This window comes from Amborella trichopoda, chromosome 7 (assembly GCF_054954075.1).
Source record: "Amborella trichopoda isolate Santa Cruz 75 chromosome 7, AtrichopodaSantaCruz75HAP2 v2.0, whole genome shotgun sequence".
Taxonomy (NCBI): Eukaryota; Viridiplantae; Streptophyta; class Magnoliopsida; order Amborellales; family Amborellaceae; genus Amborella; species Amborella trichopoda.
In genome coordinates, this window is record NC_142342.1 from 15,333,543 (window position 1) to 15,348,352 (window position 14,810).

The window sequence follows — 14,810 nt, forward strand, 5'->3', positions numbered from 1 at the left end:
GCGGTGGTCCCACGGTCATTTGGCACTCTGGTGATAGGGTTGTAGTTATAAAGTCCATTTTTCAGGACGATAAAGGCCGATTTTTCAAAACCGTTTCTGCCTTTGCACTGCTTTAAATTCGTCGGAGATCTTGGCAGGTGTTCTTCGGAGACCTATAGGCAGGTTTCGGAACCTTCTTGGGCCACTTTGAGACTGTCGATAATTTCACTTCTAGATCAGGGCGTAGTGACCTACGGCTTCCGTAGTCCACAGGCATTTCGGAACCTGGGGCCTAGGTCGTAAATTGCTCTCTCCTTATTCGCATCGGGGACACAAGTGTTGAAAAATACACTTAAACACTCTTATCTTTCCTTCTCTCTTCTCCTTCTCCACCTCATCCTTATTCTTCTCCTTCTTCTTTCACATTTCAACTGCTCTTAGGAGGCTCCACCGAGGTTCATCCAGTTTGGGCATGTCCCATATTATTCGATCCTCAAGGCATCCTCTAGGGTGTTCATACTTTGGTTTGATACCGTTTTGTACCGTCGTTGATTCCTCCTAGAGGAGTTGGCGCCGAAAGGCTGTCGAACTGCTTACTTCTTCTTCTCTTTTCTCCTCCTTTCTTCTCCCTCTCTTCTCCTTCTTATCCTTCTCTTTCCCCGTTTTCATTTTCTCCTTGAACCAACCCCTACCGCCATCCCTCTATATCCATAAAGACCGTTCTGCGACGAGAAACCAGGGTCGCTGACCCATCATTTAGCCATCTTATTCATGTGTGTTTACCAAGGCGCAAAGTGAAGGAATGGAACCAGATCCGGACCGAGCCGTGAAGGCAAGGGAGTTTTCTATTTCGTGATCTAAGAGGGCTGCTCACACGCCCGAGCGCATCACGAACCCAACCCCGCAAGGTAGGTCCCACCTCACACCATTCTCAAACCTTTTCTCATTTGTTGGTTCTGGTCGTAAGGGCATGTACGCACAAGCGAGGGGCGTCCACACCCTGGTATCAGAGAGAGCGATCTCGGGCTGGGTCCTGTATCGGGTCCACGGGCGCGTCGAGATCGAGGGCCGACCACCCATATTTTCCAAAAATTATACAGGTGAAGTTTCCCATTTTAGTCCATGGCAGGTAATTATAGTGTCAGTGATACAACACTAAAATCCAAGGTTTCCATCCCAAGATAGCAACCCAAAACACAAAGATGTGCAAACAACCATGGTTAGTTGACACATAAGCATATTAGTATGAAAATTTGTACCTCTCAGAGAACTGGAAAACAATGCCAACCTTTTTTGATGATAATGTTTCAGGGGGTTGGTTTGGCTGCCCATCATTCCCATATTTCTGAGTACAAATGAAACCAGAGGTGGGCTTAGACAATCCAGCAAGGATCTAGGAAAATAAGACCAAAAGAAGAGTGAGCAGTGTCCATTGCATCATTCCGCATACACATAAAAACACAAACAAGGATGCATTGAGAAAGCAACCTGCAAGTGCGTAGTTTTTCCACTTCCACTCCTTCCATAGATCAAGCCCAAGCTGCAGTAGAAAGAGCATACCATTCACAAAACCACTTTTATTTCAAGAGAGCCCCTAACGCTTTCATTAAACAATTTGTGACAAGGATGTAGAGCGTTGTGTGATAGTTTGTATATTACGTCTGTCTATTGTTTTGGATCAGTCTTTTCTCAGCCATAATCTCACTATTCTTTAGCAATCAGTTGTCCATCCATAACCCATATTTCAGACTTTCATATTCATGTAAGCAGCCCATAAAGGCTATTCCTTTATTTTCCTAATCATGAGAATATGTTTTTATTATCTGTTTGTGGGCTTAACAAGGTATTTAATTGCACTAACCACAAAACCAAATCAGGCAGACTACATGGTATCCCTAGGATGTTTGAAGAAAATTTTCTAGGAAATCAAGTTTCAGAGCATATAATATTTTCAAATCATAAAATTCTATTTAATTTTCATATCTTAGGTCAAAACATAGTTACTGAGATCTCCCAACCTAGGTACTAATCAAGCACTAGGATCTTGCTCTAGTGCTCAAGGATAGGGATCTCCATGGGATCGTGATTTTTAAATTTTGGGATCTTGATCACCACATTTTAAGATCACTCCTAGGCGCTCGAAGGGGCAACAATAGGCTAAAAAGATTATTCATTTGGAACCTAATTGCGACCATATTATATACCTAACTAACGCTTTTGGATTTTGTAAAGTGTAAAATTGTAAATAAAGAAGATTGATATGCTTTTAGAGGTTCTAAAGTGGGAAATTATGAATAAAACAGATTTTATTAATAAAAAAATCAGCTCCCTTGTTTTATTCTCAATTGTCCTGATATTCCTCATCATTATATTCTTTTTATTACATTTTCTGGTATTATTGTTACATAAACTAAATCTCAAAGGAGTATAAAAATATTATTTACTACCTAAATAAAAATCAAATAGTTTTTGTTCTTTATTGAAAAAGTGTGTGATTGAAACCCAAAAACTATGGAATGATTATCAATTTATCATCTCATTATGGAAAACTCTCCTGGTTCCATTCTGCCCCCCTCCCTTGGTCCCCCTAGTGTCATCTCTATTCCTTTGATCTCTTCCTCCAATCTTGCCAAACAATTCAGGTCATCCCTAGTGGGGGTCTTCTATCCCTAGAGAGACGACTCCAAGGGTATCGATATCTAGGCCAATGAAGGCTGGAAGGCGCCAGCCCTAAAGTGCAGACAACTCTCTAACGGGTCATTCTTGTTCTCTTTCCTTTCGTTGAGGGGGCCTCTATAGCTCTCAGAAGATCCTCAAGGGTCCATTTCAGGGGAGCCACCCTACAGCTTTCCAAATGGTCTGAAGACTGCCTTTCTTTGCCAAAAGGTCTGGCTCACAGCCACCTCCATCCCTCTCCACTCCTGATGCCTCGACACTTTCAAAGATATCAGAAATGCTTGCAGCTCCTTTGTGGAAGTTCACTGGCAATCCATGGAGAGCCTCCCGCTGGGGTCCTTACGTCTTACCTTTGATGTCCTTGACCCCCAAACCATACCACCCTTCCTTTGGCTTGAAGTCGTTGGTGCCTACGTTCAGGATTTTCTCTCTGTCTGCAGGATCCCCACCCTCTCCTCGTTTCGTTGCTCCGGTGAACTCACCTCCGACTGGCCCTACTTGCCAAATTTCGTCAGCGCTGTCTATGGACTCCCAGGAACCTTTGACAATCGTTTCCAGAAAGTGGTAGTCTCACAACCAGGCTCACGAAAACTACTTCCCTCGGAGACCTTCATTTCAAGGGGGCCAACAGTGCTTTCCCCAATAACCTGTTGGCCTCCCTCCACCACCTCCTCCTCCTCCACCACCTCTACCCCTGCCTGCATACCGCTCTGACTGCCATGAACTCGATTGCACCGACTCGGATCACCTTTTGGCTGACACATGTCGCGCTCAGGAAGTTTCAGGCATGGCCATTTCTGTCACTCAACCGCCACGTCACTTGCCTTCAATCAATGCTGCCCTGAGGCAGCCGCCCTTTGCTGCTTCTCTCGTTGTGCCTGCGTCCTTTCTGGACACCTCGGTTGTACCACCTACCCCCTCAAGCTCCACCCTCCTTCCTCGGTCTCAGGATGACGCTGACACTTGTCTTGTGCCGCCCTCATCACCTGCCACCTACGGACCTACCTCCCCCAATTCCCCTTCCAGGGCCTCTACTGTCATTGGTTTTCGTCACCCCCGTTCGACCCTGCCCACACTCATTCTCTTCGGCTCTCTGCCAACTTCGACGCTCATTCCCGTCACTAGACTCAACCTACCCTCCTTTTCGCCATCTCCTCTAATGATGGTCTCTAACACCAACCCCCTTAGAGCCTTCACCGCCCCTTCCCCTAACCACCTTTTCTCTGGCCTCGTCTTCTTCTCCCCCCAACCCTCCCCCTTCCCCTGCATCTTTTCTTTCCCCTTTTCACTAGGGACCTGCACCTGCTCCACCGTCCTCCCCTCTTATTGACTTCAGGGCTATTCCGGGTGATCCCGAAGAGACTATTAGTGATCCTCATCCTTCTTCGAACCCTGTTGAATCGCTTGGGACCACTTCGGATGACATGAACCCCCGTTTGCTCATCTCTCTTGCTCTTCCTCCTATGCTCGTCGGCATTATTGCCGACCCGCTCAATGGAGACCCCATCATCATTTCTATCCCTGTTGGACTCTCTCCTCCAATTCTCATTCACTTTCCCACTACCCCTCCTCAGCCCCCACCTCTATCACCCACCTCTTACCTCGAACCTTGCTTCTCGGGTCCACCCATCCTTGCTCTTCAACGTCCCCCTCCTCTTGCCCCTTGGGTTCGTTGTAGGCGCGAAACTCTCTTGTACCCTCCGCCCCCTCTCCAGGGGCGGCCTCACTCCCTTCTCTGCCTTTGCACACTTTACTTCTCCATCCCTCCACCCGCACCCTCCCTTTCGGTAGCTTCACCCCCAATCTCACCCTCGACCACTTCAGTGCCTACTCCATTACTGGCCTCCACCACTCCAAAAACCCCTTTGAAACCTACCCAGAACCACTCGATTTCTCAGAACCCTGAGCCTTTGCCTAGTTCACCCAGCTTGCCTTTGCCACCATCTCTAGGGGTCTCCTCTCCTCTTCCCTCTCTCTCTCTATCCACCGGAGTCTCCTCTCTTCTTCCCCCTCTTACTCTAGAAGACTTGGGCATCAACTCAGCAGCGGATCCCTTTGGTCTCACTTCAGGTATCTTCAGGCCCACTATAATATATGGGCCCCCTACTCTAGGTCTGTCAGCCTTACCGTCACCTTCAGTTGTTCCCTCGATGGTATCTTCTAAAGACTCTCTGTCCATAGACACTTTCGAGGATCCTCGCCCCCCCCCGGTGGATTCAAATTATGTTAATGGCATCGATGCAGGCCAAGGCAGAACCCTCGACGCGATGCAAGTGATGGACTTCCCCCACAACGGATCCGAAGGACCATTCCTCCAATTCTTCAAAGACGACGCACAATCCAAGCAAGAAGGGCAGTGGCGAGGTCGTAAACTTGACAAGCAGCATCAACTATGATCAGTCGTCTTCCTCTAATCCCTCTATCTCTCCTCTCCTTGTTTAGGTGCCCTCCATAGGTTCTTGTCGAGACGTTCCCTTCGGAACTCTCCTCAATCTCTCACTCCTTAATGTTAATACTCTCTTGGAATGTCCTTGGGCTTAGCTTGCCCCATAAGAAGTAGGCAATCGAGGATCTATGCTTGAGACAAAACCCCACAATTTTGGCATAGACTGAAAGTAAATTACTTAACCCCACCTTGATTCAAGTCAGACAAGTGTGGGGACGCCAACCTTCTAAATGGGTAGCTCTCCCCACCGTGGGGGAATCGAGGGGCATTTGGGTGATTTGGAACCCTACAGCCCATGCCTTGGTTTTATCACATATAGTCAGGTTTTCAATAACCGTCCTACTATCTAAGATACCAGAGGGACTGCTGTGGAAATTCTCCATAGTTTACAGACCCAACCTAGACACTTACAGAACTTTGTTTTGGGATGAACTTAACCTAGTCGCCTTCCTACCTCACCCAATTTGGTGTATAGGCGGGGACTTCAAGAATCCTCTCTACTCACCCAATTCTCGGCCTGGTGGCAATCACTACCAACTCTAGTACTCGGTTGGGCAGGATTCAGAATTCAATGGAAACTTCAATTACTAAGGGCCCACCTAAAATCCTGAAGCAGGAGCCTTCCAAGGTTTCATGGACCACAAAAATAGGCCATTAAGGCCCTAGACAATCTTGAAGAATCTAGGTCTCTCATATTCTAAACTCCAGTAAAGGGGCCAACTTAAATTTCTTTACCAATCCATCCTCAAGAAAGAGTTCTTCTGGTATCAGAGGTCCAAGATCAAATGGTTGAAGGTCGGAGACCTCAATACAAGATTCTTTCATATGACCGCCAACTGCAGATGCAGAGACAATATCATATCCCACTTGTTGGTAGCGGAGAACCTTCTTTATCAACCTCTGGAAATAGAGCAAGCCATCCTCTCCTACTACAAAAATCTCTTTTTTGCTCCTTCAGGCCCCAAACCTATCATGAGGGACCTTTCTTTCCTGACGCTTCGCCCCGAGGAAGCTCACTAGTTAGCAAGACCTTTCTCGAAGCCTGAAATTTTAGCAGCCATCTCTCACTTGGATTCGGACAAAGCTCTTGGGCCTGACGGGTTCCCCATAACTCCTTTCAAACTGTTTTGGGAAACTTTTAAATAAGATTTCCTGATGTTCGTCAAAGAATTCTACTCGATGGGGGTTATTCACAGGGCTGTTAACATTATGCTCATAACCCTCATTCCTAAGGTTGAAGGAGCAACCCAGCTTATAGATTTTCACCCCATCAGCCTTGTTAACTCCACCTACAAAATCATTGCAAAAGTCTCGGCCTCTCGGCTCAAAGAGGTCCTCCCTTTAGTCATTTCTACCTCCCAGAGTGTATTCATCAAAGATCACTAGATCTTGGATGGGGCCCTGGTGGCTCACGAATGCATCCACTCTATGCACTTATTCAAAGAACCTGAAATCGTTGTTAAGCTCGATTGGGAGAAGGCATGTGATCATGTAGACTGGGATCTTCTTGAGGAAACCTATATCAGAATGGGCTTCAGTATTAGGTGGAGAACTTGGATAAAAGCGTACTACTCACATCCTCACTTCTCTATCCTCATCAACAGATCACCCAAAGGATTATTTCCCGCTTCCAAGGGTTTAAGAGAAGGGGATCCCCTTTTCCCCCTTTCTTTTTGTCATCTCAGCTGAGGTGTTCAATCAATCTATCTCAAGAATGTATGTAGCAAGACGCATGCACGGATTTAAGGTGGGACACCATGGCCCTACGGTCACCCATCTCCAATATGCGGACGATACATTAGTATTTTGCAACGCTATACCCGAAGAGATCCACAACCTCTTCCTGTTTCTCAAGTGCTTCGAATTTGTCATAGGCTTCAAAGTCAACTTTGACAAATCCAAAATAATGGGGATTAATGTAGACCCAACCACCCTCAAGGGTTTTGCTGAGTTGGGGTTGCAGGGCGAAAGATCTTCCCTCCAAATACCTTGGGTTACCTCTTTGCATAGATAAACCCAAAAAGTGGTTATGATCATTCATAGTTGACAAGGTGGACTGCAGACTAGTTGATTGGAAAGCCCGATTTCTATCTCAGGGAGGCAAACTTACTCTAGTCAAAGCAACTCTTGCAAACATTCCGGTGTATCAAATGTCTTTGTTCCATATGCATGTTTCAATCAATTCAAGGATAGAAGAGTTAATGAGAAGATTCTTCTGGTCGGAAGAGGCCTCTAACATCAGATAACACCTTATAGCATGGGATAAAATTTGTCTTCCTAAAAAATCGGGAGGGCTTGGGACTAAAAACCTCAGAAAGCAAAACTTTTCTCTTCTAGGTAAATGGTGTTGGCGTTTAACAACTTTAAGGGATCAGTTGTGGATCGACATCCTCAAGCATAAATATCGACTTCCCAACTCACCCTGGCTACCGGATTGCCAACCTACTAATAGATCCTCTGGGATATGGAGGTTGATTTGCGCGGCACACTAGTTGTTCAAATCTCGCATAAGGTTCCACCCAATAGCGGGCAGCCGTATTCTCTTCTGGAAATACCTGTGGCTAGGCCACACACCTCTCATGGACTATTTCCCTGACCTCTACTCTCTTGCTCGAGGTCAAGGAGCTACAATAGCAGAAGAGATGGTAATGGCAGGGTCTTTGCGATCATGGAATCCAGTCTTAAGAAGAACGTTAATGAGCTTGAAATCTCCCATTTTACTGAGTTGGCGGCAGAACTACAAGTCATCATCCTCTTAGCTCCTCAAGGTCCAGACCGCATTATTTGAACCCCATCAGCCTTCGGAATTTTTTCGGTATCCTCTTTCTACCAAAACTTATCACAGCCCCCTACTCTACCCGTAGCTCCAACTTCCACAGTTGCACAGTCCTGGGTCCTGGGTCTCCTTTGCCCCTCTCCCAAAGGGTGCTCACAGTTGATCAACTGCAAAGAAAAGGTATTCCTCTTCCTAACCGATGCGTATTGTGCTTGGCGGACCAAGAAACAAATGACCATCTCATTTTGCACTGCCCTATGCCTTCAATCTATGGGGGAGAATCCTTAGCCTGTTCAATATTCAGTGAATGCTTCCTGCTGAGATGCTATTTCAAAGGGGTACCCACCTCGGCCTTTATCCAAGATTGCAGTATCGTTCTTCAACATGACCACAAGCGTCCCCCCCGGGCATGGAATCTAATTGGAGACCTCCTCCACAGGGCCAACTTAAGCTTAATTTTCCCTAGAAAACCCAGGTCTGTCTGGAGCAGGAGCCAGCATCAGAGACCACTTCAGTACTACTGTGGCTTCAATTTCCAAACAGATTGTCCATGCCAACTCAATGGAGGCCGAGGCCGTAGCACTTTTGGAAGGGCTCAAGCTCATTCAAATGCTAACTCTACACTCCATAACTGTTGAGGGAGATTCCAAGAACACTATTTTTTGGGCCCCAAGGCCTTCTTCTTCACCCCGCTCCCCCCCCCCTTGGTTCCTGGAACACATTTTTGACGAGATTGACTACTTTCACAGGGATATGCTCGTCTTATGGAGACATACCTGGTGGGAAGGAAACAAGGAAGCTAATGCCCTAGCTAAAGAAGAGGCTACCATGGCTGGAAACTAGTAGAAAATTTTTTGGTTTTTGCTTTTTGTTCTTCTTTGGATTTTTGGATCAGCATCTTTTTTTGGGTTGCTGTTTCATTATTGTAACCTTCTAGAAGAAGGCTTTTTTTATTCTGCCTTTTTTATTTTACTTACTCCCCTAGAGCATCCGCCCTTGTGAATCGCCTAGGTCTTTTGCACTTCTCTCCTTCTTACGATTAAAAGTTAACATTATCAATAAATATATAAAAAATCAATCAATAAATAATTATTTTCTATTGGCCCTTTTGACTATATTTTATGGGAAATTGGATTTTTAAATTTTTTTTAAATACCTAATTTTCTTAATATTTCTATTTTTATTAATCAAATTATGGTAAGGACATGCTCCACACCTAGGGAGCTTCTAGCCTGTGACATGTCCTCACTCTCTCACCCACTACCGCTCACTCTCCCCTGCTTCCACCAACTATGGGTCACAGTTTGGCCATTGTTCATATCTGAGTATCAAGCAGATTCTCAACAGAGTTTGCACGACTGGTTGACTATCAAGTATTAACCAAGAAAAGCCTGATGAGCAGCAAGTGTAAGACCTAATACGGTGAAACTGGATGAATATCAAGTAAGATCTAATATGGTTTCTTCAAATTTCATGTGTATGCCAGAGTTCAAAGATAAGAGTTGCAGATCCGATTTAGAATTCATAGAATCCGAGAATTTTCGTAATGAGTCAGAAAAGAAAAAAATGAACTTATTCTAAAAGTGGTTGATCAGATGTAAGCAATCTCTGTTAAAAACAATGGGAAAATTAGTTTCACAGCAATGACAGCAACAAAATTGACATGTCCAAGGACATACAACTTGTTGACATATCCCTGAATTGTATCTGTTGCATCGCCTTAGCAAAGCTAAAGGACTTCAAATTGAGCCACTTTTCAATTTGAGGGAATTGAAGCTTAGCATCAAGTTATATGAGAGAATTTGCCTTGTGCTGGAACTAAGGACTATGATCTCCAACAGGATATTTAAGCTTTTGGAACAAGAAATAATTGTAAAAGTAAAATGCAGGTAAGAAATCCACCATAGGGAAAATACTAATATTAGAAAACGAGTCATTTTCTTAATGACCTTTTCTCTGGCAGAGAGAGACTAACTTCATTTAAAAGGTTGTGCTGGGTTCCAGGAGGTCGATAATTTACATCCTTGACCTTCAACAAACCAGTTCAAATGGCATATACAGTCAATATCTCAACCAAAAATATATTGATTCAAAAGAGAAATGCATAGCGATACATAATAATAGCGACACCAAGGGGTTGTTGTACACTGCACAGAATTGCAAACAGTATTATATGGCCAGTTCATTAGAGAATAGTAGAAAAACTAATAAGTGTAAGAAAACTTGGTGACTCCAACTCAGACTCGCCTAGGATACTCAAACTCAGCAAGCTGCTGAGTCCGGAACCAAAACGTCTGAGTATGGGCTTGCCAATATTTCATTACTTTTCTGTTTTGGACTGGGCCGACACTGTAACAAACCTGGCCGAATCTGTCAGACCTGGCTCAGACACAGGACCCCGCAAGTCCCAACCCGAGTACATGTTTCCCAACATTGGTTTAAAATGAACAGGTAGTGTCAATAAGGTGAAATAAATCTCAAAAGATGAAATAAAAAAATTCTAGTTCTCCACATCAAATATCTCAAATAATTCTTGCAAGGAAATATAACTTCAACAGTCAAAAGGAATCAGAACCATTTCATGAGTCTTCTTAAAAGAAAGAAAAAGTGAATGAGTTCATAAATGAAAAATTGGCATTGCACTTATCATTCAAATTAGGGAGAAACTAAAGTGCTGATAATGATGCAAATGCTGAACAGGACAACAAAAGCACATGGGAGACATGCAGATGATCAATGATGAATTTTCAATAGAATTGGAACAAATAGTGGAGTTGAAGGTCCTTAAAGCATCTAAAATAAGCGGATTTTGATGATATACACTGTGGGTAAGACTTAGAAAGGAGTTCAAGTTTTACTTAACCTTAAACTTTCTACCAAACAAGTATACTGTCTCTAGAACCACTCCCATGTCAATTGCAAGATCTGTGTATCGGATTGCACCACTAACCAGGAAATATCTTCAATGAGTGGTCCTGTGGCAATTCGGGAAGGGCAGGCATTGGCAATATCTTAAGGAATAGCATAGCTGCCACATTATTGTTTTTTTAGGGCCGTCGAGCAATGCAGCATCGACTGCAACTGATGCGAAGTTCCTCCTTGCAGAGCTCAAGCTGTTTGATCAGTCATGGGGCTCTCCATTGGCAGTTGAGAGAGACTCCAAGAATGTTATGAATTGGTCAAACAGGATGTCCACTTTTCCCTGGAGTTTGGAGCAGATTTTGGAAGAAGTCATCGAGCTTAGCGGCTTCCTACAAATATGTTTCCATCACATGGACAGAGGCCAATGCTACAGTGGCTATCCTTGCAAAAGAGGGGGCATCCCCAACCATATTTTGTAATATCCACCCACAGTAAAGGTGCTTGCTTTTTGGGTTCTTTTATGTACCTTCTCTTTCCCGTTTTGGTCTGTAACTGTAGAAGATTGACTTTTAATATAAGGAGTTACCTTCTCTTACAAATAATAACTGTGAATTCTCATCATTGTGCATAGGGTGTGGTTTGTATAAGACTGAGGCCCTAAACAATCAAAGTATGACGTACCTTGAAAAAGTGTCGAAAGATGCTAATGTTATTTTAGTATTGAATATCTTTGTGATGGCCGGAGAATCTATTTTCATCTCTAATTGTAAAATTTAAAGCTTCAAAAATAGTGTAGGTCGAGCAGATCTATGAACACTTGATAATCTTGAAAATTGACTTTCTAGAAAACGCATTACAAGATGCACATCATTTTTTTATCATGTTCATACATCTTGTGGTCGATATAATCGATCTGAGGATTTTTGGGCATCGAAAAAACCTCAGAATTTTTGAGATGTGCCTTGATTTGAATGTTTAGGGCCTCACCCTTATATAAACTTTTTCCTTATACATATAGCAAATTGGTATGGCACTCAATTTGAAAGAAATGCTAAGGTTCATACATGCATCAACATTTGTTTCTTATTCTTTGATTGTGATTCTACATATGTATTCCAAGCATCTAACATGGATATGCCATCCATTGGGGAACCATGCATCACAAAAGCAATGTTACATCAAAAGAGTGGAATATATCAAACTAGCAAAGGCTGCCAAAGGCATTGAGTTAGAAAAGATTATTAATGGCTAGAAGTCAAAAATGCTGATAAAGGCCATTGAGGTTAAAATATTAAGGCCTATTTACATAAAAAAAAGACCAATAGGACATACAATGAAGCCATGAACATGCTAAAATCTATTAATAATGACTTTACATTCTGAAAGAAGATTTGGTTATGGTGACCGGTGACTGGTGAGAAAACAAAGTTTTAGTTCCTTGGGCCATGTAAGAGCCATATGGCACAAAAAGGTAATCCAATTTCGGTAAGCCTTTATCTGAATCGTAGTTCAAAACCAAGTCGGTTCAATGAAGGCGACTGCGAAAGTCACCGAATGGGTCTCCCTGCAAAGTGCATTAATATGAGGCGTGGGATGCGAGGACTTTGTAGACGTCCGGGATGGACCGATCCTTCTGCCTATGTGAAGCAAGTGACTCCGCATGAACTTGGAGACGCAGAGCTAATGCAAATGTAGTATAGGGATGCAGGAGCTTGTTTTACTCCCGCCCCTATCTGTCCCAAAGCGACAAGTCTCTGTTCAAGATAGAGGTCTTCCAAGCAGGAATAATTTCACTTTATTCATAAAGGAATATAGAGGAGGGATATACAAGCTGGTCAGAAAACCAAGCATCTATTTGACCAAATCGGGTCTTATGTGACCGAGTTTTTTTTTTGTATCTCAATAGAACATGGTTTTCAAAGTAGTTAAAAAGGTAACAATATCATATACATGGGCCATTCCTCAAGGTGGAAATTATGTACATCGCCGTCTTCCCCAAATATTTTGCCCTCATGTAGAGCCATAGGTTAAAGCAGTATCAAATGCCTTCTATATTAGGAAGCTAAAAGCTCTATGTTTCATCAGTGTCAATTGAAAATGATTCGCCAACTAGCTTCTCTGACTCTTTTGCTATCCATCCCCGATCTTATATCACGGCTGCTCATCAGGTTTGGTTGATCTGAACCATATCTAGGTCTGGACCCTCAAAGTGGACTAAGAGATTCAAGTCGGGGCACAACGACACGGATCCGACCTGTCCAAAGCAAGTAATACATATATATACATGTCCTGGTAAGGCCTGAACGGGCGAGGTCGAGTACGGGGCCGGTTGCCCCCAACTTCCACTCCAGTTTCGTGGTATTCGTTTTCGGATAAAAAGCATGAACCAAGACATCTCGCCCATTTTAACATACCGATTTGCTTGATTTCATTCTCCAAAAAGGCTTTTAGAATTTTTTTGGTTATATCTTACCAGGAAGAGAAAATGAGGGGGAGGAGGAATATATTATTCAAAAATGAGAATCCTAAAATGCAATTCCAAGATACCAGTAAATATTACGCTGCCACAGAAAAACCCACTAAAGAGTGAAACTAATCAAAGGTATGGACAGTAGAAGGGACTCAGCTTTCAATAAGATTCCAATTTTAACAAACGAATGGGTCTTTATCTTAGAGAGAGATTTATTTGAGGATACTTCAATAAACTTTATGCAGGGAAAAGCCAAAAAAACCAGCATAACCAACTTCCAGAAACAGAGAGAAAAACATAAATCCTAGAGCAACATAGAGCTTCACAACCATTGAGAAGAAGGCCCCAAGATCACGGATAATGCCCAAAACAAGCTAGTTTTGCTAAATTTCCTATATTTCTCATCCGATAAGGAAAACAATAATTTACTCAAAAGACATATGATCAGATTTAATTCTCAATTTATTGAAATTTCTGAACCCACTGAAAAGTGAACAAGAGCAACCAAAATCAATTACTCTCATTAGAGAAGAAATTCAGAAAATAGAGAGAGAGAGAGAGACCTGCATGAGAGAGAAAGAGGGTTCCTCCGCAGAAGTGTGGGGATGTCGGAGACGGTTGAGGGGAAGGGAAGGAAAGTTTCCATAGCCAAGGTTCCTCCCTCCTTTCCCTCAATTAATTGTAGAGCAAAATGAAGAACCCTTGCATCAAAATTACCAATTTGAAATGGATGCTCAAACAGCATTTCAACTTCCCCAGGAAGACCTGGGTTGAGTAAGTGGACTATAATCGCTTGGAACTTCCAAGTTGAACTTGGAAGTATGTCATTGTGTGGGGACAATAGGGATCATAGTACGTTCGGGTTCTCACACCGTCCCATGAAGCGATGAATGGTGGAAAGAGGGGAACTCACAAAACGGATCAAGTCTCTCTCCCTCAGTTGTTGCGCACATGTTTCACCCGAGAATGACGACTGCTATGGAATGTGACATTTTCGCATTAACAATATGACATTTTCGTATATAATGAGTTGGGAGCTCATTTCATCGCCTCTAGCTCAACATATCTGAACTTGACTCGCTCATCTTTGGATAGCCCGTATGGACTGCGACTCTCATGAATTCAAGAATGGTAGCTGAACTTCTTAAGGGTAAAACGGCCTCGGCTCCATAAACCAAGGAGTATTTATGTCGTGTCTGTTTTGGTAGCATGATTGGCCTGCAAGGCTTCCGAGAGCTCTTGGTAGTGTGATTGTCTCTCATAAGCCTATGCTTCGCTTGTCATCTTTGGATTATACATGGAGGAGTGTTTCTAATCAATACGAAACGGGTTGACCACATTGCGTGATAAGGTCAAAAGTGTACCATTATATGCGACGATCCTATTTGGTACCTCAATCCTGTAATGATGTAGTGAAAAACGAAATCAGGAACGTAGGTCACAAGGATGCAGCCTCCACCTATTTTGAAAAGTTGTCGGTAGCTGCCAATATGTAAAAGTGACCACTGGCTGATGATGGGGTTATTGGCTCAAAGATATCCATCCCCCTATCGGAAAATGGCCACATCATAACTATCGGAAGCAAGAGTTCAAGGGCTTGA

At 43.3% G+C, this 14,810-nt stretch overlaps 1 protein-coding gene across 44 annotated transcripts in view; it reads right to left on the reverse strand.

Annotated features, from left to right (window-relative positions):
- Positions 1-14,471, reverse strand: part of LOC18426045 (ABC transporter I family member 11, chloroplastic) — a 47,053-nt gene extending 32,582 nt beyond the window's left edge. For 8 of the 44 annotated variants that reach the window (XR_016059645.1, XR_016059646.1, XR_016059647.1 and 5 more), the window contains exons 1-3: positions 13,773-14,089; positions 1,468-1,519; positions 1,239-1,372 (exon numbers count right to left, since the gene is read on the reverse strand). Coding sequence is in view for 18 of the 44 variants with exons in the window: in XM_088872553.1 (XP_088728679.1) it covers positions 1,239-1,372; positions 1,468-1,519; positions 13,773-13,954 (368 nt within the window). In the remaining 26 variants the exon portion in view is untranslated. Of the gene's footprint in view, positions 1-1,238; positions 1,373-1,467; positions 1,520-9,826; positions 9,907-10,740; positions 11,292-13,772 lie in introns of those variants that run through there. The other 36 variants (XR_016059667.1, XR_016059666.1, XR_016059665.1 and 33 more) reach the window with 21 other exon arrangements.
- Between the last annotated feature and the right edge of the window lie 339 nt (positions 14,472-14,810).